Source organism: Cnephaeus nilssonii (assembly GCF_951640355.1).
Source record: "Cnephaeus nilssonii genome assembly, chromosome: 4".
Taxonomy (NCBI): domain Eukaryota; kingdom Metazoa; phylum Chordata; class Mammalia; order Chiroptera; family Vespertilionidae; genus Cnephaeus; species Cnephaeus nilssonii.
Genome location: NC_137075.1, coordinates 99,095,634 through 99,120,065, shown reverse-complemented (window position 1 = coordinate 99,120,065; position 24,432 = coordinate 99,095,634). Strand labels below are relative to the sequence as shown.

General features: G+C 45.5%; 1 protein-coding gene across 8 annotated transcripts in view; it reads left to right on the top strand.

Moving 5' to 3' along the window:
* The window catches only part of EFCAB11 (EF-hand calcium binding domain 11), a 138,729-nt gene that overhangs the window by 15,235 nt on the left and 99,062 nt on the right, over window positions 1-24,432 (top strand). For 5 of the 8 annotated variants that reach the window (XM_079767926.1, XM_079767927.1, XM_079767930.1 and 2 more), the window contains 2 exons: window positions 5,756-5,857; window positions 8,372-8,462. In XM_079767926.1, the coding sequence (XP_079624052.1) occupies window positions 5,756-5,857; window positions 8,372-8,462 (193 nt within the window). Of the gene's footprint in view, window positions 1-5,755; window positions 5,858-8,371; window positions 8,463-16,221; window positions 17,803-24,432 lie in introns of those variants that run through there. The other 3 variants (XM_079767932.1, XM_079767931.1, XM_079767929.1) reach the window with 2 other exon arrangements.

The following is a 24,432-nucleotide window of genomic DNA, read 5'->3' as shown; positions in this document are numbered from 1 at the left end:
GTAAAACTTGATTTCTTCCATTACGGACGATTCTCTTCTCTTTATTCCCTTACTCTTTCTTATACAAGAAGCTGAAATATTAGTTCTCTGAATTTTCTTGCCCATTTTACTGTGACAACACGTCATGGATGCCACTTTCACCTTCTGTCCTTACAATATTTTTATGTGCACACATTTTATTCCTTTTTCCCCCCTCGTGGCCTCCAGAAGTCATAATCTGAATTTTATTTCTCAAACTAGAGAAGGCTTGCATTATACCTTTTAAAAGTTAAGCCTTTTAAACCCTCATTTTCAATCCCTAGAAAAATTAATATGTGGCATAATGAACGCAAACCCTCCCTTTTCTACTAAATCTAGGGTCAGACTTACAGTCTTAAGCAATTTGGCATTTTTATTGTTTTCTCCATCATTCCCCAGGTTTATTGCAGTTTCTAATTTTAGCTCCTGTGATGGCCAAACCTAGAACAGTGCTTCATTTTCCACAGGGTTTCTCTGTGTGCATGGGCCCTGAAGCTTACACCCGTGAACCACAAAAAATATCTATACATAATGAAACTTTCAAGGAAAATATTTGTGTATTTTTATTGGACTTTTTGAATATATCCATCTTGTAATGAAAGATGATTACCTTCCTAGGAAATTGCTTAGAAGCAAAAAAGAAAAAAAAGAAAAGATAACATTTTCTAGTTTGTCTCTTTATATGACACTAGAGGCCTGGTACAGAAAATTTGTGCACTTGGGGGGGTTCCCTCAGCCCAGCCTGAGCCCTCTCGCAGTCTGGGAGCCCTCAGGGGATGTCTGACTGATGCTTAAGCCGTCAGTCGGACATCCTTAGTGCTGCTGCGGAGGCGGGAGGGGTTTCCGCCACTGCCGCTGTGCTTGCTCAGGGCTTCTAGCTGAGCAGCGCTCTCCCTGTGGGAGCGCACTGACCACCAGGGGGCAGCTCCTGCATTGAGCGTCTGCCCCCTGGTGGTCAGTGCGCATCATAGCGACCAGTCGTTCCACCGTTCTGTCGATTTGCATATTAGTCTTTTATTATATAGGATATCTATATCATAGGCATTAAGTAGTTGGGAAAGTAAAATATATGCATTCATTATAAAACATGAAAAGGGTCCATTTTGCCAAGAGTGGTTTAAATTATTTATTGATTGATTTGAGAGAGAGAGAAGCATCGATTTGTTGTTCCATTTATTTATGCATTCATTGGTTGTTTCTTGTAAGTGCCCTGACCAAACCTACAACCTTGGTGAATCCGGATGATGCTCTAACCAACTGAGCTCCCTGGCCAGGGTCGCCAAGAGTGGTTTATAAACTGGGAGGGACTGTTTCCAGTGGTGTGGAAAGTGCAGAGACTAGCAGAGTCTAGCAGGATTTGTAAAGATCATTGGTCCCGTGGTTTCTAAGGCATAATCCTCAGCCCTGGGTCCTGTTGGGGTACTTCTGGGAGCACTGCTGGCCAGGGAATAGTGGGGAGACCACCTCACTCCAAACCAAATAGCTGTTTTCATCCCCTCTACACATTATACGCATTAGGGTTCCTACAGCTTAAAAGAAAAAAAAGTCTGCAAACTACTGATAGAGCCCAACTGTCCAGGCGATTTCTGAACACCTTCTGGAGACAAATTAATAATAAACTCAGATAAACGCATTGTTCTGTGTGGTTCCTGACATTTTTGTGATCCTCATCCTATATAATAAAAGGCTAGTATGCAAATCAACCAAACTGCAGAATGGCCAGTCACTATGATGCACACTGACCACCAGGGGGCAGACGCTCAATGCAGGAGCTGCCCCTTGGTGGTCAGTGCGCTGGCTCCCACAGGGGGAGCTCTGCTCAGCCAGAAGCCGTGGCGAGCGCAGCAGCAGTGGTGGGAGCCTAAGGATGTCCGACTGATGGCTACATCCCTTGAGGGCTCCCAGACTGCGAGAGGGCACAGGCCGGGCTGAAGAACCCTTCCCCCTACTCCTCCCATGCACAAATCTTGTGCACCGGGCCTCTACTGTAACTATAATAAATTGCGTTTAGGTGACTGTGATTAGTGAACAGTATGCATGGAAGACCCAATGTTGTGTTTGAAACATATTGTATCCCTCCAGGAGTGGGCACAGGTAATGCACGTTTCATTGGAGATGAAAGCCGATGGCAGTAGAATCTCTGACAGTGTTCGTGAAGTGACGTGGTAATTTTAGGTTTGACTGTTGGAACAGCAGGTGGAGCTAGTGGGAAGACCTCTATTTCTAGGCCATTTAAAGAGCAGCAAGATGCACAAAACTTACCTTCATGTGTCTGCATTTCAGAGCTGCAGGCAGGAATGGCAGACCGTTCTGCATTGGCTCTGAAAGGGATCGCAGTACTACAGTGTGAGAGCCACGCTGAATGCAGTGTGAGAGCTAGCCCTTTAGAGAAGGGGCTTGCATTTCCATGTGGGTTGCCATGGAAGTTTAAAACAAGTTAAGGGCATGTGGGGTATCTTCCTATTATTTTACTTACTTATTCAGCACACATTAATGAACGCCTGCCTATGTGCGAGGTATTGTGATAAGCACTGAGGATAACATTTTAGACAATAAACAGTGCTTTCCCTCAGCATGTCTCAGGCAAACGTGTGGCCAAATAATTACCATAGGATGCAACAGAGTCTATGACTTTTTTTTTTTTAATTTTCCTCTTGTGATGAGAACTTTTTAAAAATATATATATTTTTATTAATTTTAGAGAGGAAGAGATAGGAACATCTTTGATTGGCTGCCTCCTGCATGCCCCCCACTGGGGATCGAACCTGGGACCCTTGAGTCAGCAGGCCAACTATCCACTTAGCCAAACCAGCCAGGACATGACTATGTTCTTGTTGAGAGAGACAGACATTGATGTGAGAGAGAACATCAGTGGGAAAAAGAAATACCAATTGGTTGCTTCCTGAACTTGCCCCGACTGGGGATTGAACTGCCAACCTGGGAATGTGCCCTGACTAGGAATCTAACCCGCCACCTTTTGGTGTATGGGATGATTCTCCACCCAACTGAGCCACCTGACCAGGGCTGGTTATGTCTGTGTTATAAATAGAGGGCTGTTGGGTCACAGAAGAGGGACTCAGTTGAAAGAAATCAGGGTAGTCTTCAAAGAGGATGTCAGGCCCTCGTTGCACCTGGAGGGAGATGTAAAAATTCACTAGGAGAAAAGTAGAACATGCATTCCGGGCAGTGTGTCCAACATGCGCACAGGTATGGAGGTGTGAGTGAAAGAGCTGACTGTCTTGGGGAAACATCGGGAAATTTGCTAGGGAGGTTAGCAAGGTAGACTGAGGCCAGATTGTGAAGGGACTCCTAAAATATGCCAGGGTCAGTGAGTACATTAGTCAAGAATTCCAACTAATCTGGACGCTATTTAATTGATCAGCTTTTGGTATTCGTGAAACTAGTTATGGATTTGGTCCTGTGGGAACATGGCATGATGACTTCAGTTTTAAATATGTCCTCTGCTCACAAGGGTGCATGGATGAGAATGAAGCTGTATCCAGACATACATGGGGGGAAATGCTACATGTGCTAATTCCATGCAATGCATAGGTATTGAGCACACCCCAAGCACTCTGGTAGGTGCTTGGAGACAGGCCTTCTTGCCTAGAGCAGTGGTCGGCAAACTCATTATTCAACAGAGCCAAATATCCACAGTACAACGATTGAAACTTCTTTTGAGAGCCGAAAACCGACTTCTGTGCATGGGCCACGAAGTTTCAATCGCACTGTACTTGCGCACCCGCACGTGGTATTTTGTGGAAGAGCCATACTCAAGGGGCCAAAGAGCCTCATGTGGCTTGCGAGCTGAGGTTTGCCGACCACGGGCCTAGAGCATATCCAGCTGCCTCCTTGAGTTTTGCTCTTGGTTGTCTCCAATGCATCAAACACTTAGGTCCAGATCACAAGTCTCATCTCAACCCCAAATCCTGCTCTTTCCCAAGTCTTTCTCAGCTCTTTAAAGGACTCTTCTTGACATCTCCCTCTTTCTCACCTGCCTCATCTAAACCTTCATCTGTCGTGAAACAGGTCCAGACACCTTCCTCTCCTCCATTCCCACTGCCAACATCCTAGCAACCATGTCTTGCCAAAGGCTCCCAGTGGGTCTCCCTGTTTACCGTTCACTTTCTCCCAGTTCTTGTCGAGGTAACAGCCAGGAAGATCTTTAAACCATCTAAATCAGATCATGCCACTTCCCAGTTCAAACCTTTTATTTTTTTATTGACTTCCTATTGCCACTTAAATGAAAACCAAACGACTTCCTGTGGTCCACAAAGGCCTGCCCACCTCACCAACCCCATCCTGTCTTGCTCTCTCACTCACTACATCCCCACCACAATAGCCTTTTCCCATTTCCCCACTTCTCCCCCCATGGCCTTGGCACCTGCTGTTTCCGCTGCCTGGAATGCTCTTCTTCCCATCCTTCAGCCGCTTGGTATTTTATCATTTAGGCTTACATATTACCTGCTCTGAGAGATCTCTCCTTCACGAGTCCACTCTGGAGGAGGGTTCCTGTGACTGACTGCCTCCCTTTTCCCCTCATTGCATGTGCCACAGCTTATAATTATGTGCACGTTTGCAACTGAACCTGTATAGTCACTGTGCTCCCCACTAGCCCAGGTACTCCCTTGGGACTGGAATCCTGGGTGTTTTCTTCTCCCCTCTCTGTCCAGAGCTTGACACAGCGCCTGGCACATGGTGAATCCTAGAGAGTTGTAGAAGCATCGTTTCAACACATAAAGATAGATGGGCATTTTTAGTTTCTAAATCTCTAACTACAAACAAGAAAAACGTGGAAAATGAAGAAGACGATTTTCTACGTCTCCCCCCACTCTTGGAACTATTTTAGGAAGGGTATGCAGCTCTGTGTGACCTCCCCACCGAAAGGAAGAGGGTGCAGGTTTTTAGAAATCAGCACATGGTTTTTGTGTGATTTGGGGCTATTTTTAAGACAGTGATATTTTATTTAAAAATGGAAATCCTGAGGTATAAAAATGAACTGCTCTTTTTTTTTTTTTTTTTTGATATTCAGGGCTCAGGACACTAAGATGTTTTAGCTTCTTGGCTCCGCTCTTTAAACCTATTACAAAGATCACATTAGAATTCATTTTAATAGACTTTGTAAGCACAGTACCCAATCTCACACGATCCTGCTGGGCTCTTTTATTATGAGAGTCACGGGAAGCAGGGCCGGAGGCTGCGGAGCAGTCCCCGGGAGGACCCAAGGCTGGGGACCGTGCCAGCTCCATTGTTTATGGAATATTCTCTCCACTTTTATCTGTGGGGTGCAATTGGTATTGACTTTTGAGAAACTACTTCTTTGCCCCGATCTCGCAGCTGGAAGAAAAACCTGCGGTAATGACATCTGGCTAGGAAAAAAGGCATCAAAGCCGCAGAAGGAAAGAGAAATTATGAGACCTTGTTTGATATATAGTTTGGGCCCGTCTGTTAGATCTGTTAAAGGGACGTGTGTTACATTTTTTGCAAGGTCACCATTCTTTTATCCCTAGGAAATGCCCAGTGAAGTAAAACTGTCTATTGTTTTTGCTGTTGACTGCTGGTGTTGGGCCTCCTTAACATTTAGCGAAATGTCTTTTTGATTTTATAGATCTTCAGGGATTCCTACTGTTCACCAAAATCAAGATAAAATTTGTGATATGTTTTACCTTTTACTTATGTTTTTTTCTTGAAGAGTAAGGCAGTCATTTTTGAAAAAAATTTCCCCCCCAACTTTTAGGTCTAACACTTGAGGAGTTTTTAAACATTATAAGGAAAAAGAAGGAAGCTCAGCTGTATCGGAATGAAATAAGACACATCTTCACAGCTTTTGACAGGCACTGTAAGTCTCTTCAGAGTGTTTTGAAATTAAAAATTGCTGTTAAAGAACTGTGAATGGGCACATATACGCAGTACATGAAATTAATATACTTGGAAGTTTCTTTTACTGTCCTCATTAGCTATTACCTTAGATGTTGGTGTGAAAATATTTTCTCCACTGTGATTTTAATTTCTTGACATTTAGCATGGATAAAATAAAGTTAACAGTTATATAATTGTACTTAGCGGTTATAATCCGGGCAACAAAAGGGCTGGCCATGTGGGGTTATAGGTCACGCACGAGCCACCTACACATGGCATCTCCTTCGGCTCCTGCTGTGACCCACATTTTACTGGAGGAATTGTTTTCCCACACCGGGTGTGGCCGAGAGGAGTGACTTCAGGTCCCCTACAACCCATACATCTCACACAGGATGAAAATGCTCATGTAGTCCAGGTTCCGTATCTTGGCTGTCGTTATGGCTTCCCTCTCAATATGATCTATACTAATAAAAGGGTAATATGCTAATTAGACCGGGAGACCTTCTGGACGTCCTTCCGGACAAAGCCATGGTGGCAGGGCCAAGGCAGAGGCGGTTAGGGGCGATCAGACCAGGAGGGGAGGCAGTTGGGGGCGATCAGGCCAGGAGGGGAGGCAGTAGGGGGTGATCAGGCCGGCGGGGGGGACAGTTGGGGGCAAGCAGGTTGGCAGGGGGGGCAGTTGGGGGCGAGCAGGATGGCAGGCCGAGTGGTTAGGGGCGATCAGGCAGGCAGGCAGGTGAGCGGTTAGGAGCCAGCAGTCCCGGATTGCGAGAGGGATGTCTGACTTCCAGTTTAGGCCCGATCCCACAGTGGTCCCAAATTGGAGAGGTTGCAGGCCGGGCTAAGGGACATCCACCCCTCCCCTGTGCATGAATTTCGTGCATATGGGATTTCCCTCAGCCCAGCCTGCACCCTCTCCAATCTGGGACCTCTTGAAGGATGTCCGACTGCCTGTTTAGGGCGGTTGGACATCTCTCTCACAATCCAGGACTGCTGGCTCCCAACTTTTTGTCTGCCTGTGCCTGATTGATCCTAAGTGTTCTACCTGCCAGCCTGATCACCCCTAACCACTCCCCTGCCACCCTGATCAATGCCTAACTGCTCCCCGGCTGGCCCAATTGCCCCTAACTGCCCTCCCCAGCTGGCCTGGTCACCCCTAACTGCTCTCCCCTGGCAGTCTGGTCACCCCTAACTGTCCTCCCCTGCAGGCCTGGTCACCCCCAACTGCCCTCCCCTGCAGACCTGGTCCCCCCTAACTTCCCTCCTCTGCCAGCCCGGTCACCCCTAACTGCCCTCCCTGCCCCACAACTGCCCTCCCCTTCTGGCCTGTTTCCCCCCAACGGCCTTCCTCTGCTGGCCCAGACACCCCTAACTGCCCTCCCTGCTGGCCTGATCTCCCACAACTGCCCTCCCCTGCAGGCCTGGTCCCCCCCAACTGCCCTCCACTGCAGGCCTGTTCCCCCCCAACTGCCCTCCTCTGCTGGCCCAGTCACCCCTAACTGCCCTCCCTGCTGGCCTGATCTCCCACAACTGCCCTCCCCTGCAGGCCTGGTCCCCCCCAACTGCCCTCCACTGCAGGCCTGGTCCCTCCCCAACTATCCTCTCCTGCAGGCCTGGTCCCCCCTAACTGCTCTCCCCTGAAGCCCCCCCCCCCCAAAAGCCCTCACCTGCAGTCCTGCCCCCCCAAACAGCCCTCCTCTGCTGACCTGGTCTCCCCCAACTGCCCTCCTCTGCCGACCCGTTCCCCCCTAACTGCCCTCCCTGCTTGCCTGATCACCCACAACTTCCCTCCCCTGCAGGCCTGGGTCCTCCCCAATTGCCCTCCCTTGCTGGCTTGGTCTCCCCCAACTGCCCTCCTCTGCCAGCCTGGTCACCCCTAACTGCCCTCCCTGCTTGCCTGATCACCCACAACTGCCCTCCCCTGCAGGCCTGGGTCCCCCCCAACTGCCCTCCTCTGCCGGCCTGGTCACTCCTAACTGCCCACAACTGCCCTCCCCTCTGGCCATCTTGTGGTGGCCATCTTGTGTCCACATGGGGGTAGCCATCTTTGACCACATGGGGACAGCCATCTTGTGTCTTGGAGTGATGGTCAATTTGCATATTACTCTTTCATTAGATAGGATTCTAATATCAAGCAAGAAAATAAAAGAATTTTGAAGAATAAATTGTTTTGGCAGTTTACAAAGACTTGAACCTGATGCTGTTACTGCAGTGTATGTCTCTATAGTCCTCTCCCTGGGACTCAGAGAGTCTGAGAATGATCGGGCTGGAAGTGGCCTTCCGGATCACCCCGGACTGCACTGAGGGAGAGTACGACTGGATTCGTAAATTCTCCCAATGAGACAATCTCAGATTACCTAACATGTAAAATCGACCATACATTGCTGTTCTTTTCCTAATAACATATTAAAGCATCATGCAAGTTTTATGGCTGACGTAACAGTTCATAGGGTTAATCGAGGTAAGTGAATGTTTACATTTTGTTTTCAAATAGATCGTGGATATTTAACTTTGGAAGATTTCCAAAAAGCATTCAAGCAGGTGGCTCCCAAGTTACCAGAACGGATAACGCTCGAGGTTTTCAGGTAAGGCCCCCAGATCCTCACATGCACCCACCCCTTAATTTACCATTTCCTCCCACACATTTTCAGTTTTATGGAGAACACCTTTTTATGCTGATTTCTTCGCGAATGAACATTTTCATCTCACAGTATATGATCATGACCCCGAGAGAAATTATTTACAGTTAGCTCTTCATGCACCGATGCCCTCGATGCTGGGTGCCTGCCCACCTGGGAGGTGCGTAAGAACGTTTGGTAGGGGTGCGAAAAGGACAGGAAGAGAGTGGAACTTGTTTGTGTATTTATGTGTCGACCGGAAACAACGAAGCTTTAGTGTGTAACATGGATGCTGGTGTTCTCCCGTGGTCAGTATTTCATCAGACACGGGCTACGCATATTCTCCAGAGAGAAGAGTTGATATTGCTTAAAGGAGCCCCCCTGACTCCTGCTTGTCGCAGTGCACGCATACGTGATAAAGTAGATTTGAAGAGTCTATTACGTTACCTTTACGAATTAATTTGGACACAGTGGGCAAGTGGCTTGAAAGCAGCCTCTGTTAGGAAGCTGCCGATTGAAGGTACCACGCTGACATGAGAACATAGCAGAGCTGCCTCTTCTGTGACTGCCAGCGTGAGCGCGTCATTACCTGTGGCCAGGTGTATGTGTCAGGGCGCGGAACAGCAGTAGGAGCCAGAGACCCAGAATAGCACAGCCCAGGAAAGGTGGCGGTGGACTGCTCTCGCATAAACACAGGCAGTCAGGGCCGATTCGATGGCAACAGAGCCACGAACGACCCAGGTGCCTCCTTTCTTGTTCTGGCTGCCTCCACACCTGGCTTCGCCCTCCTGCTTCAAGGATTGCTTATATTTCAGCCATCCAACTTGAACTCCAGCCAGTTAGGAGGAAAGGGAACAGAAGATAGGACCCTCCCTCTAAAGCACTCGTCCCTATGACCAAGACTCAGTTCCAAGGCCACGTGCACAATGCCATCTTTGCTCTGGGCGATCATGTGCCCTCTGAGTTTCTGATACTGAAGGAGAGAATGGCTGCTGGGGGACATCTGGCAGGTGTTCCCATTTGGGATAAAAATAATTTAATGAAATCTGACCAGCCGTCAGCCCTGCCCATTAGAAATGATCAAGTAGGTTATTTGAAATAAGGATTTGCACTCACTGTTATTGATAGTGACATATATGAAATTGTTTTGCTGTGTCATTCACAAGCAAGTCGTTGAGCAAACTATCGAAGGAGAGCAGTTAAAGGCACATGCAGACAGTGCCATAAAACAGTTTAGCTATTCTGGACCAGCGGGTTCTTTAAAATATAATGGAATCTTTGTACACACTTTGTGATGAGATGAATAATGAATGTCAATGTATTTCTACCACACAAGGGTTGTTTTAACAAAAGAACAAAGACTTGTTACTTTATTTTCCTTTTACTAAAAGACAGGTGTCCACATTTGCTGACCTTTCTGTGTTAAGTGGTTTCAGGAGGAGCTCATAGAAATTTTTTAATAATACACTTAAATATAGCCCTTCAAGGTATAAGCAATGTTTTAACAGGGAGTGAGCGAGTACCTGCTTCTCCAAAGAAACCTGCGCTACCTGGAGAGCATTTTTGGAATTGGGTATTTGGAAATGTGATTTAAAAAAAGGATGGCCCGGCTGGCATGGCTCAGTGGTTGAGCATGAACCAGGAGGTTACTAGTTCAATTCCCAGGCATGTGTGGGTTGTGGGCTCGATCCCCAGTAGGAGGCGTGCAGGAGGCAGCCAATCAATGACTGTCTTCATTGATGTTTCTATCTCTCTATCCCTCTCCGTTCCTCTCTGAAATCAATAAAAATATATATTAAAAAAAGGTGCATGTCACCTATTAAAACCCTTCACACCTGCATGTTTAATGAGTTGAAACTGGAATGTCCTAATCTGCTGGGGGAAAAAAATCTTACAATGTTTTATTGGTTTTAGGACACAGTTTTTAAAAATATAAACATTTTATAGCTTTCATAAGCTTTCAAGAGAGACTGATATTGGGGAAGATGGACATTTACTTGCTGAATGTCAGTGAGCAGTAACAGCAAAATAATAATAATAATAATAATAATAATAATGATAAACTTTAAACTTTTCCTTATCAGAGAGAGGTTGGACTCAAAACCAAGGGCTCAGTGCCATGGTGCCCTTTTCTATTCATATCTGCATATCTTCGTGACATGACTCTGACAGCCATTCAAACCAAGGATTAAAACAAATTGCTCAACCACAAAGGATTAAACTGAGATGTTCAGAAATAATAACGGATATTAAATCATGTTCTTGATAAATATCATGAGTCATTTCTGTGGATAGCAGGAAGTTGTTTGCCATTGCATAAAATATTTGCATCTTTAATTCTTTAGAATTTCTATATTATGTTTTATAATGTGCACCTAAAAATAAATGTATTGCCTGGCTGGCATGGCTCAGTGGTTAAGCATCAACCTGTGAACCAGGAGGTCATAGTTAGATTCCTGGTCAGGGGCACATGCCTGGGTTGCGGGCTTGATCCCCAATGTGGGGCATGCAGGAGGTAGCTGATCATTGATGTTTCTCTCTCTCTCTCTCTCCCTTCCTCTCTGAAATCAATTAAACAAAAATAAATAAATGTATTCATAGGTCCATACATCTTATCTTTTCCAGGATTATGTGACCAACGCAGTTTGGGGACCCCTGCAAAATACAACCTAGCAAGGCATTTTAGTTCATTGAACGTGCCCTGTTTAAACTCTCCTTTGTATTATTTTTTTATAGCACTACAACCCCTAAGCCAGAATAAATGATGCATAATAAGTATTAAAGGAAGTTATGAAACCAAGGAAGGATAGAAAACTATGTCCTCCAAGTGTGAATTGAAGTAGGCCTAACTGGCACACATACCTCTGTTTCGGTGGTGCAAACAGGTTTCAAGGATAAGGAAAAGAAAACCAGGGATGCCAAATCCCGTCATGTTTCTAAGGTTAGACACTTGCTCTTCGAGAAGCTTGGGTGGCATTTGACTTAATTGACGAGCACAAATGGGGTTCATTGCCCAGGTCCATGGTTACCCAGAAGCACGCTGGTGTTTGAGGGTCCCTAAAGGCAGGCCGCTCGGTGGGGAGCCTTCTCCTTAAAGCAGCAGAGTGGTCTGTGCGGTAACGACTGAGGGAGTTTTCATAATCTTCCATTCCTGGGCTGCCAGACTCTCACCAAAGAAACTTCTAAAGATCAAGAGCCGTCTCTTTCAGAAGTACTTGCCCATGTTGCACTTCCCTTTCACAAGCTAAACCAACAAAGCACAACAGTAAAACCAACCAGACAACTCAAAAAGACAGACTTGGGGCATAAGGCATCAGAGAAGCATTTCACTTCATAGCTTGATAGAAAGAAACACTGGTGCGTCATTGATTAAATCCGAGGGCATTCCAGGGACCAAATGAGAGACTTTGATCCGGTTTGTGAGTTGCTGCCTGACTGCTTTGGTTACGTCTACCTTAGTAACATAAGGTAGACATAACCAAATCATGAATGAAAGCAATGTCTTTTTAAATATCTATGGTCAGGGTCTGTGACAGTCGCATTCTGTTCTGCAATCATAACCTCTTTTGGTTTAATGTGACTTCTGTAGTTAAATGGATTCAGAGCTCACCTCCAGGCCTTGTGACATGGCTTCTGTGCAGCTGAAGTTGATCATAAGAACTACCTTCCCTGGTGCCTTTCACGTTCAAAAATGTTTATCTGGGCCGTTGTCCTTGAGTAAAGGTATATAATGGATTGAGCATTAACACTTCATGTCATGTTCTGTGTCTTTTTCTTCATTTTTTTAAAATATATTTTATTGATTATTTTTTTAGAGAGGAAGGGAGAGGAATAGAGAGTTAGAAACATCGATGAGAAAGAAACATCGATCAGCTGCCTCCTGCACACCCCCTACTGGGGATGTGCCCGCTACCAAGGTGCATGCCCTTGACCGGAATCGAACCTGGGACCCTTCAGTCCGCAGGCCGATGCTCTATCCACTGAACCAAACCTGTTAGGGCTCGTTCTGTTTCTTTAAGAACACTGGTTATGCTTATGTTGGAAGTCCTTTTAAATTTTATGTTAACTTCTGTTTCATTTGCTTGTTTTGCTCACACCTCTCAGTATACGTATTTACCGCAGTGCTGCATCTAATAGGGCATTTCCCCTCCAGTTACAGTTCACTAGTATTTTTCTCTGACATTTCTTTCTTGAGCTACATCTGCAGATGTTTCACTTCTTCTTGTTATTTTGCTGTATCTTGTTATTTTATGTTTCCCCTAAGGTTTTCTGTATCTACTTTCAACTCTTGTTTTATGGAGGTGCTTGCTTTTTTTTGGGGAGAAGCAGTGATTTTTGAGATTTTATTTTTAATGGGTGATTGCTTGGGGCCTGCTGTTACAGCTTTTTACGTTTAAATTAAGGATAGCAAGTTTTCTACCGAAGGAAGGGTTTTGAGGAACAAGTTACTTTCTTAAACCAAGAGATGATACCTTGTGTAGAAAACAAACACAAAAAAAGTTGGTACAAGCTTGTTATTTCGAAGATATAAAATGTTTAATATTTGGATTTCAAAATTTGAGATTCCTTTCAGTGTTTAAAACATAATTTCCACGTAGAGCCGATAACCAGGATTTGTGTATTTGTGTTCTCAAAGAACGGAGTGTGTTTGCGTAACTGAAACAGCTTTTTTTCTACCCACCACCCATGGCAGAAGTTCAAGCGGTATGTGAACTGACAATACTATATATACAATAGAATCCATGTGAGGTAATAAGCGTTTCTAGCACAGAAAGGTTGAAACAAACAAACAAAAATACCTTTCCTTTTTAAAAAAATATATTTTTATTGATTTCAGAGAGGAAAGGAGAGGGAGAGAGAGAGAGAGAGGAACATCAATGATTGGCTCCCTCTTGCATGCCCCCTACTAGGAATTGAGCCCACAACCCAGGCATGTGCCCTTGACCGGAATTGAACCCGGGACCCTTCACTCTGCAGGCTGACGCTCTACCCACTGAGCCAAACCAGCCAGGGCTCTTTCCTTTTTAATATTAATAGAACTTGCTGAAAACTTTATAGTGCTATCTTTTTAAAAAAAAGATTCAAAATCTTTCACGATGAATGGGTTAAGTTAAACGTATTGAACTTGGCTAACATCTGGTCACCTTTCTAAACTCCTCCTTCATTAGTCCCATATTCCTGTGTTGTCCTTGGCCTGGTGCTTGTTCCTGTGGATGTGTGATGTGTATTTAAACTTTGTTCTGTTTTCCTTGCTGACTGTGCCTTTGTCTACTTCCTATCTGTCCAAGGTAGACCTGTCTTCTCAAGGTCCTGCTCAATAGAGCCCCTTTGTCCTTTACATTGAACATTCTTCTCTCCTTTCTCTAAATTTTTATTGTACTTACTAGAGGCCCGGTGCACAGATTCGTGCACCGGTTTTGGTCCCTCAGCCTGGCCTGCGGGATCAGGCCGAAACCGGCTCTCTGACATCCCCCGAGGGGTCTCAGATTGCAAGAGGGTGCCGGCCAGGCCGAGGGACCTCACCGGTGCACAATCAGGGCCGGGGAGGGACTGCGGGAGGGCTCCAGGGCGTGTCTGGCCCATCTTGCCCAGTCCCCTTTGGGGCTGATCAGGGCTGGCCGGCCAGGGAGGGGCCGTGGGAGGTTGGCCGGCTGGGGAGGGACTGTGGGAGGGCTTCAAGGCGTGTCCAGCCCATCTCGCCCGGTCCCCATTGGCTGGACCCCAGCAGCAAGCTAACCTATTGGTCAGAGTATCTGCCCCCTAGTGGTCAGTGTGCATCATAGCAACTGGTCGAACGGTTGAACAGTTGGACACTTAGCATATTAGGCTTTTATTGTATAGGATGGTTGTGTATTTTTTTCAATCCCTTACCTGGTAAACAAAAATACTGTGTTGAGGATTATCTCCGTGGACTGCTATAAGTTCCTTGAGTTTATGAGCTTATCTACAGCGTTCACTGTCCCAGCGTATTGCTTTATGCATTGTAGTTACTTAATAAGTCAGTGGTGTTGGTCCATTGTCACTCTACATACCCAGTGAGGGTAAAATTCTCACTTACAGTTTCCTCTATAATTAATTTAATTCTTATCAGCGAAGAAAGGGGACATTAAAATGCAGTCAGGAGCTTTATAACCACATGTGGCTTTGCTTCCCATTTTTCTCTTTCTACGTGGGATTTTTATGCATTCATCTCTGATGGCCCCTTTTGCTTTATTTGGGGGACATTTTCTGCTCATGATTTAGCCTCTGCTGTCGTCAGGAAGCTGGCTTAATGTTCTCTCTTGACTTTGCCCGCCAGCAGTGCCCTGTTATACACCTGGCTGGCGTTTTCCTCTGAGAGGATGTTTCCTCCATGCTGGGGAGCCTTCTCCATCGCATGTAAGCACTGAGATTTGCACCTTCCCACCCACCCCCTGTCAACTGGCAAAAAGCTCTGGGAATCTCCCAGCCATGCAATGAAACCTGGGTGTGCGGAGAGCCCACTCCCTGGCCCGACGGGCAAGGTTCTGAGTGTACAGGCGGGCTGTCAGATATTAATGGGACGTGGAAATACTGAGGCACCAAAGTGCTCTCCAGGCTCGACAGGAGGCATTTAACTTATATCTGATATTTCTGGGGTAAAAATTCCATTCTTCATGCTACATGGGAAAGGCAGAAAACATAGAACATATACTTCTCCTTTTTGAGGTATTAAAATTTGTCAGTAAGAGCATTGTGACTTGTAGACTAATGTGTTTTCAGTGTCAGTGTCAGTGGGGGTGGGGCTTAGGCAGTTTTGCTTATTTAGTTAGTTAAGTTGGTCCTCACCTGAAGATATTTTTTTCCCATTGGGTTTTTAGAGAGACTGGAAGGGAGGGGGAGAGAGAGAGAAAGAGAGAAACATCGATGTGTCATCGATTGGTTACCTCCCGCATGCGCTCTGGAGCTGGGTACAAGGCTGGGATTTAATCTGCAACCCAGGCACGTGCCCTTGACCAGGAATCCAACCTGAAACCCTTAGGTTCACAGGCCGATACTCTAACCACTGAGCAAAACCAGCCAGGGTGGTTTAGGCACTTTTAAAAGGGAGTGATGGATAGTCTCTTGGCAGGAAGTTCATCTATGCTTTATATCGCAGCCATTATAAAAGGAAGGGTTGTCATGAGCTTGGATAAGAGGAACGAACAGACTCTTCGGTTACGCTGCATGGAAGGGAGTCTTAATGAGCCCAGGGTCCTATAGGAAAACGATGTAAGGTAGCATTTATTTTTGCAAATCATTTGCATCTCTTTTTTTGAGTGTTATTCCTCACTGCATTCTTTAAGTTCCTAGGATTCCTTCCAGCTGACTTGTTAAACAGCATTTTCTCGGACAATCTCTAATAAGAGAATTTCCCAGTCATTATTTTATGCATCAGAATGATTCTCTTATCAGTGTAGTCATGGGACCTCAACAAAATCGCAGTTATTAAGTGAGGGCCTACTTTGGTGAATACCATTTTTGATCTGTAAGGATCTACATGCTTCTGTATCTAGAAAAGTATAAAGAAACGACTAGAAATCCTCTCTCGTTCTTTGTAACCACACATGGCCGGCACCAGCTCTACCTGGTGCGTGAGTGTAATGGCCAAAGAAGGAGGCTTCTTGAGTTTCCAATTTTTATTTCATGAATTTGTGTATTTTCTTTGCAATGGTAATGCTTTAGTTTTCATTTCAACGGTTTGGTTTTAAAATTTTCTTATCTTCAGGTGAGGATCAAATTGTCAGAGATCCCCTTTTCTACTTACCCTTTCGCACGCGATCACCGTGGATGTGGGCAGCTTTTCGAGATGACCTCAGAATGTCCTTCCTCTCACATGTAACATATTGAATAAAACTGGACTTTAAAAACCCAGCTACAGAAACAATCACAGTCTAATCATTTCAAGAAAATGTTTGTGTTTCAGAGGGTTCTTAATCCATATTGCTCTTTGGACAAAAATGATATCCTTGTGTTGGAGGATAATCCTTTTACCAGCATAAACTTTAGAACTGGTGCTGCAGGAATGAAAGCTCAGAAACTGGACCAGAAAACGCGTAGAGAACAATAATGGCTTCATTACATGGATTTGCAAATAGAACGTGTTGTTTTGATGTCTTCAGTTAAGCTAACTTAGTTCATGTTACCCCGGATATATTGTTTCATCTCTTTCATATTTGGGATGTCCAGGTATTGTATTCCTCTCTTACGGTCAACCCATTCAGATGTCCATTCTACTCCTCCTTCAAGGCCCTGATGTTAAGATATTTTTCTTGAAAGCTGGCCCTACCCACCACTTTCCAACCCTCTAAGAGGAAATCGACTCCAGCTTCGGCTTTAAACTCCCAATCTGTCATAAATAGCTTTCTTGTGTATGCTTATACATAGGTATTGGCGTACCCATATTATTTCCAGTACCAGAATGTGAGCTTAACATAAGCAGGCACACGAGGGCATGCATCATCACGCTCCCCGCAGCGCAGTTTTGTACGTGTCGAATAGTGACTCCATTTTATGTAAATGAGCGGCTTATGTAGTGAACATGCTTTTTGTGATGTATTTTTGTTTTACTCTCCAAATGCCACACTATCGACACGTTAAGGTCACGAGGTGCAGTGAGCCCCAGGGCCTGGGTATCGAGGGACTCACGTTCTAGTCCCAGCTCAGCCTCTTCCCTGACTTCCCACACATCTCCGAGCCTCTCCGGCCTGCACTCTCCTCATCTCGGAAATGAGGGTTTCGTTTCATAGGGTCTGGCAGGCTTCTTCCAGCCCTGAAACTCACGGATGCGGTTATCTATCCTGCAGAGTGGCCTGGCAGTCTTCTTTCTTTTCTCTGCGTTTCACAGATTTTATTCAGAATCCACCGCAGCGTGAATACAGATGTGCTCTGTCGGTGTGGCAAAGCCCGCTCTCCAGAGGACACTTCTGGGTCTGACAGCCACCCAGCCCAGGGTGGAGGGTTTGAGATGTCCCTGTAACAGGTGTTACGGCCGGTGTATCCCATCTCTCGTCTGCATCTGTGGTTGAATACGCTGTTCTCGCTGTAGTAGCACCCGGGCTGTTTTTCTCTTCATCCACCTGTCACACGAGAAACGGCTGCCGTGGTGTCTTTCTTGTGACCTGATGTTGCTGACCCTTCCAGTCACCCTTGAAGTTATTAATGGCCGCACATCATGAATGTATTCATGCCATTTTCCTTTCTACAAGAAGGAATCCATTTCTTAACGTTTTTCTTTTGTAGTTGATAGGTAACTCCAGGTGAAAATTTTGATGAAATTGTGTGTTGTGTTTATAAAATAAGAAAAATGTGTACGGCCGTAGCTGCTTGGCTCAGTGGATAAAGCGTCAGCCTGCGGACTGAAGGGTCCCAGGTTCGATTCCAGCCAAGGGCACATGCCTGGGTTGTGGGCTCGATCCCCAGTAGGGGGCGTGCAGGAGGCAGCCGATAAATGTTTCTCTCTCATCATTGATGTTTCTATCTCTCTCTCCCTTCCTCTCTGAAATCAATAAAGAAATATATATATTTTAAAAAATGTGTACATAATACATAATAGGAGAAATTTCTATTTTGTATGAGATTTTTAAATTAACATTGTTTTCGATGTCAAGAAAAAAATAGGGTCAGAATGAAGCGTTACATTTCAAAGTTTTGGTTATTCTCTGAACATATAGCCTAAAATCAGAACCAAAGATTTCCAGGACTGGGTTTGTCTGTGACAGGCTGACCTGTGGCTTTGCTATCTTGTCTACCTGACTCCTCTGCAGTCACTCTCCTCCACTCAGCTACCTTGAATAGATACGTTCTTGTCATTCATACAGGCTCCAGAGACCAGTAGCAGCCCAGCAGGGAGCTTGTCAGCAATGCCCAATCTCAGGCCTCACTCCCAACTACTGAATCAGATGTGTTCACTTTAATGCGATCCCTGGGCAATCTATCTGCACATTAAAGTTTGAAAATCACTGGTTACTCTTCTAGTTAAATTTTGGATAGTGAGAGTAATTTAGCATTACTGTTTTTGTGTTTTCTAAAATATGTTTTTATTGATTTTAGAGAGAGAGAAAGGGAGGGGGGAGTGAGACAGAAACATTGATGAGAAACAGAAACATTGATGAGAGAGAAACATCAACATCCATCAGTTTTCTCCTGCACATCCCCCACTGGGGATCGAGCCCGCAACTAGGGCATGTGCCCTGACTGGGAATTGAGCCAGCGACCTTGTGGTGCCTGGGACAACACTCAACCACTGAGCCACAGTGGCCGGGCTTTAGCATTACTTTTTGTTGTTACTCCTTAACTTCAATAGCTCTTCATTGCCTACCTGGTAATGTCTAGATTCCTCAGCCTGACTTACAAAGACCCTACACACAGACCTGGCATGCCTTTTTAGCAATTCTCCTAGCATTTCCACGCATACCACAATCCACTTCCCTCTCCCCCTCTCAAAAATTCTACTCCCTCCTTCTGACATGCTTGCTCTATACTGATCCTGTCTCATTTCTCTTGTAGCATTTTTGCTCATGCCAGGTTCACTTCCCTCTCTTCTCTTGCTCTGACTTCCCATCCACATACTCAAATGGTGTCCGTGCCTTAGAGGTTCGCCTTCCCGGATCACTCCAGCCCACATCAGCTCTCTTCTTCCTTAGCACTCCAGCAGCACTGGCCACATTGATGCATCTAACAGCAGCCATGTGACACTGGCAGCTGGCATTTACTGAGTGTTTAGTATGTACCAGACACTGCGCTGAATGGATCCTCCTCATGGGTTAGGGTCTGTCCCCATTTTACAGATGAGGAAAAAGCCCGCAGAGGTCAAAGGACTTGTCCAAGGTCACCAGCTGGTGAGTAGTGGAATCAAGTTTCATACTCAGGCAGGCTTGTGCTCTTATTTCCCTTCTAACTTTGTGTGTGTGTGTGTGTGTGTGTGTGTGTGTGTGTGTGTGTGTGTTTTGTTTGTTGTTAATCCTCACCCAAGGATATATTTCCCATCAATTTTTTGTTGTTGTTGTTAGAGAGTGTGGGAGGGAGGCAAGAGAGAGAGAGAAACATCGATGTGAGAGAGACACATCAATTGGTTGCCTCCTGCATGTACCCTTACTGGGGCCAGGGATTGAACCTGCAACCCAGGTAGATGACCTGACTGGGAATTGAACCTGTGACCCTTCAGTGGATGGGCCCCTTCTCACTTCTTTTAACAGTGTAGATGTCCGGAGAGTGGGAACCATGCCTTTTTATCCCCTTGGCATGTTCTCTTTGCCCAGAGATGCTCCTGATAAGCCAGTTGCGTAATTATATAGCTTTCCCCTGTTCATATGATTATATTTGGCTTGATGGTTATATTTGAGATTTCAGTTGGTTATCTGCAATATAAACAAAAGGGACTGTTTACAAAAAATGTATGAAAGGGAGCTGATGCAACATTTTTATCCCATAAAGCTATAGCAGGCATCCCCGTTGGGGTTGCGTTGATGGGAAGCCATGTGTCATGCATGTGGCCTTTGGAAGTCTTACCACTGTTGCAAAGTATTTTGCCAAATACACTGGAAAAACAAAACATATTTAAAATCAATAAGTAGGTTGTTATCATTTTCACTGGGGTGGGGTGCTAACCTGAATCCACAATTGTCTCTTTATAAGGCAGGATTAGGCTCTGATTCACTTGGAACACCCTTCGCATCAGCTGCCCAGTTCAGCATGGTGTTTTATCATTCCCGGCTTGCTCACATTACCTGCCTGTCTCCCCTCCTTGGTTGCAACCGGCTGCTGGAGAAAATCAGGGCGAAATAGTAATTAAACGCACTGCAGACTGTGTGTGGCGCCTACTGGTTCCTGCTCTTTCCCTCGCCCCTGCCTGTCACCAGGAGAGACAGGACGAGCACCAATACTAACGTCCTTTACCTTTCCCCACTCTCTCCTGCCCACCACTCACCTCTACGCCCCTCCCACTCCTGGGACTTAGAATTTCACAAGCCCAGCACCAGATACAGGTGGCTGATCCTGGCTGCTGGTTCATGTTGGACCCATGGTTCTCCTCCCTGCTTTCTCCTCCCCCACCCCCACCTCTGTTCTCCTTCACTCTCTCCTCCTCGTCTTCACTATGACCCAGGCCTCAGGCTGTGCCTGTGACCAAAGGCCCCACCTTGGTTCTGATCAGCCTGCAGTCCGACCTTGGCTTTTTTTTTTTTTTAATATAGTTTTATTGATTTCAGAGAGGAAGGGAGGGGGAGAGAGAGATAGAAACATCATTGATGAGAGAGAATCTTTGATTGGCTGCCTCCTGCATGCCCCACACTGGGGATCGAGCCTGCAACAACCACTGAGCCACGCTGGCCGGGTGGGGCCTGAGCTTTGAACTGGGCTCCGGTAGTTGGACGTGCTCTGTGCCAGTCGGAGACCTGAAGCGAGCTTACCACATGCCTTTCTGCAGTGCATCTGCCTCCTCCCCAAACACCCATAGCACAATCCACTTCCCTCCCCCCCTCCCAGCAAGTGTGACATCTGAGAGACCTGTGAGCTCTGTATCTACCTTTTTAGATCTTGTTGCTTAGATCCCCTGTTGCCGACCTTGACCCAGAATGGGACCAACCTCTCAGTCCAGGCAGAAACTGTTGTGCCTGCCTGACCAAAGAGTTTGGACTCCCCGAGCCCATCTTCTGTGCCCAGTTCCCCAGCCCCGGTCCTGTGTGATCCGGATGCTTTCCTTTCCGTGCTGAGGCCTGGCGCACCCGTCCCTCGGGTCATGTCATACCCTGTTGCCATCCAGGAGAACCTTCACTCACCTGTCCTTGGTTCCCTGTTTCCGGGATGGCACATAGTTGGCATGTGTGCCATCACAGTCTGCTCCTGGGCCTGTGGCCTGCACTCTTCTGATGAGCCTCAGGATCCTTCTCGAGATCACAGCCCAAGTCAGTTCGTTAGCTTTGTCACACACGATGGGATCGGCTTGCTCCCTGTCACAGTTGTACCAAACCTTTCCCAATGCTGTGCATTGCGTGTGACGTTGCCTTCTGCTTCGCTGACAGGGTCATGGCCTCTGCCTGGGTCTCCTTTACTGGCTCTTTTGATTTAAGAATACCACTGCCTAGCCCTGGCTTGTGTGATTCGGTTGAGTGTCATTCCAGGAACCGGAAGGTTGCCGGTTTGATTCCCGGTCAGGGAACATACCTGGGTTACAGGCTCGATCTCTGGTAAGGAGTGTGCAGGAGGTAGCCAATCAATGTTTCATTCTCACATTGATGTTTCTCTCTCTCTCTCTCTCTCTCTCTCTCTCTCTCTCTCTCTCTCTCTCTCTCTCCCCCCTCACTCCCTCTCTCTCCCTCTCCCTCTCCCTTCCTCTCTCTAGAAATCAATAAAAAATCCTTTTGAAAAAAGAATACCACTGCCTAATAACAATAGTACAGTAGATGGAATTGACAATTAAAATGTCTAAGTACACTTGACATTAAGTGTCATTCAGGAATCAAGTTAAAGAATGTATTTAGGAAGAAAAATACAAGGTAAAAAAATGCTTGTCTTAACCCAAGTCATCTTCTTGTTAGGGTTCCTGGTAACCCATTTGTGATTTCAAGCAGAAATCTTCTCTGACTTGGAGATGGCAGATTAAGGCTCTCTGCCAAGGAGGGGAGGGGTAGTAGAAGTCTCGAACTTGTTCCCTTTTTGCAGAAATTCAACTGTTTGATGGAGAAAGTATTCAGTGAATGCAGGAATGAACGAGTGAATGAATAAACAAACGAGCAAAGGAATAGAATGAGGTTGAGCAAAGTTTGCATGTTCAAAGTATGTAGTATTAAATTGGGTAGAGCAGCTGCTCGCCCTTAATTTTATCTGGGCCTATTACAGATTGTCTTCTTCCCTGGGTTTTCAATTGCAGATTTAGACTCAGAGGCTTTTACAACATATGAACCTGACCACGCATTTGTATAGAGATTTAAACTGCTATCATTATAAAGTTACTGTAGTAGTTTTATACTCTACCAGAGGCCCGATGCATGAAATTCATGCAAGAGTAGGCCTTCCTTCCCTCAGCTGCCAGCACCGGCTTCCCTCTGGCACCCGGGACCCAGGCTTCCTTCCCAGCCCTGGCTTCCTCCGGAAGGTCGTCCAGAAGGATGTCTGGTCTAATTAGCATATTACGCCTTTTTTTATTACAGATGAGAAAACTTGCTGACAGAACCCTGCCATCAGGGTCAAATTCAGTTAACTGGATGGAACCTTTTTCTTCTTGTACATTGTGTAGTAGAGAAGTTTCTGCAAATTTTTACAGTGTAGAATCATTCTGCTGGTTACAAATTTGTCCTGACAACAAGTGGCTGGATGTACTTTTCATAGACATCTTGTATCCACAAATAGGTTGTTTTTTGGGGGGGAAATTGGACTTCTTCAGGAATACTTATTCTCACAGATGGATTTATTGCACGGAGATCAGTTTTGAGCCCCCAGGGCTCAGTTGTGCTGTATACTGCTCTCCGTTGCCAGATATGGATCAATTAAACAGGGAAGAAGGATAAATGGCAACATATAGCCACACCTCAAATGGTAGACTCCATCTTTGAGTCAGGAATCTTGGTGGAAAAGGCTCAAAATTCTTGAAATGTAAAATTGCCTCTTCATTTTCATTTCCAATTAAATTAATGTCTTACATAGACACTGTAGGCTAGCATAGTATTCCGTACCATTTACCTTGCTCTCTTTCTCTCTTAGTTTCTAATTTTCATTATAGTTCTTATTAGTCCTTGCTTTTGGAGTGTGAGCTTATGGTCGAATAAATCAAATTAGCTTTAGTGAGTAGATTTCGTTGTCTCTAATGACTTACTAACCGAACTATACCTTCTTATGTGAAAAAGCCAAAGTGGATTGTTATTTATTTGACTGACAAGGAAAGTCATTTCTAATTTTATTTAGAGACGGAAATAAATTACTTTGCTGTAAATTAATTGTGAAATAAATGTATGATCCTCTCTTAATGAACAAAGCAGATGGGAGAGCCAAGCAAGTGTGTAGTAGATCCAGGCCACCAGTTGGTGGTGCTAAAAAACTCTGATAAGAAATTAATTGGGAGGAGAGGAGGCTCACCTGGAGCGTTTCCTAATAAATGTTATTAGTTTTTGAAAAATTAGTACTGAAAATATATGCCCAAATGATTGCATCTTCTAAGCTTAGGAACCACCCCAAATCTCTCTGACGAACAGCAAAATACGTTTCTACACGGTAAAGATGTCATTGGCTCTCGTCCTATTCATCTTTTGGAAATTGCATGTTGGGTGGCATCTGGCTCCATCCAGGGAAATGGCCTTTAGCCTGTGGCCTGGGGAATGGAGGTGCGGACAGTAACGTATTTCTGGTCCTATTTAGGTGCCGGGTTTAGATGGAAGAAATGTCGATTCTTGTTAGCACTACTCTTACTTCACTATGATGTGCTTTCTAGGGGCTGGATTTGTTTGTTAAACCCTTTTTGGCCCATTGTTTTCAGCGCCCGAGAGGTCCCACAGAGCAGTAGTCTGTTGGTTGAATGTGGCCGGAGAGGCGCTCAGAGCCTCGGAGTCAGGGAGAGCGGGTTTTGAATTTCCCTACCTATTTCGTAACTGTCAGTCACTTATATAAATTCTTTACAGCCCAGTTTCCCCAGTGTGTAACAGGGGGACAGTAACAGCTCTCCCCACAGTTGGCGTAGGCGTTAGATGAGGGTCAGGAGTGCTCTTTGGATCTTGTTTACCCTTCATTCCCTGTTTGAAGCAGAGACTGTGGCTCAGATATATATTTATTTATTTTAAATCCTCACTTGAGGATAAGTTTTATTGATTTTAGAGAGAGAGGAAGTTTGGGGTGGGGAGAGAGAGAGAGAGAAAAACATCATGTAGGAGAGAAACATGGATCGGTTGCCTCCTGTACGCGCCCTGACCAGGGATTGAACCCGAAACCTGGGTATGTGCCCTGACCAGGG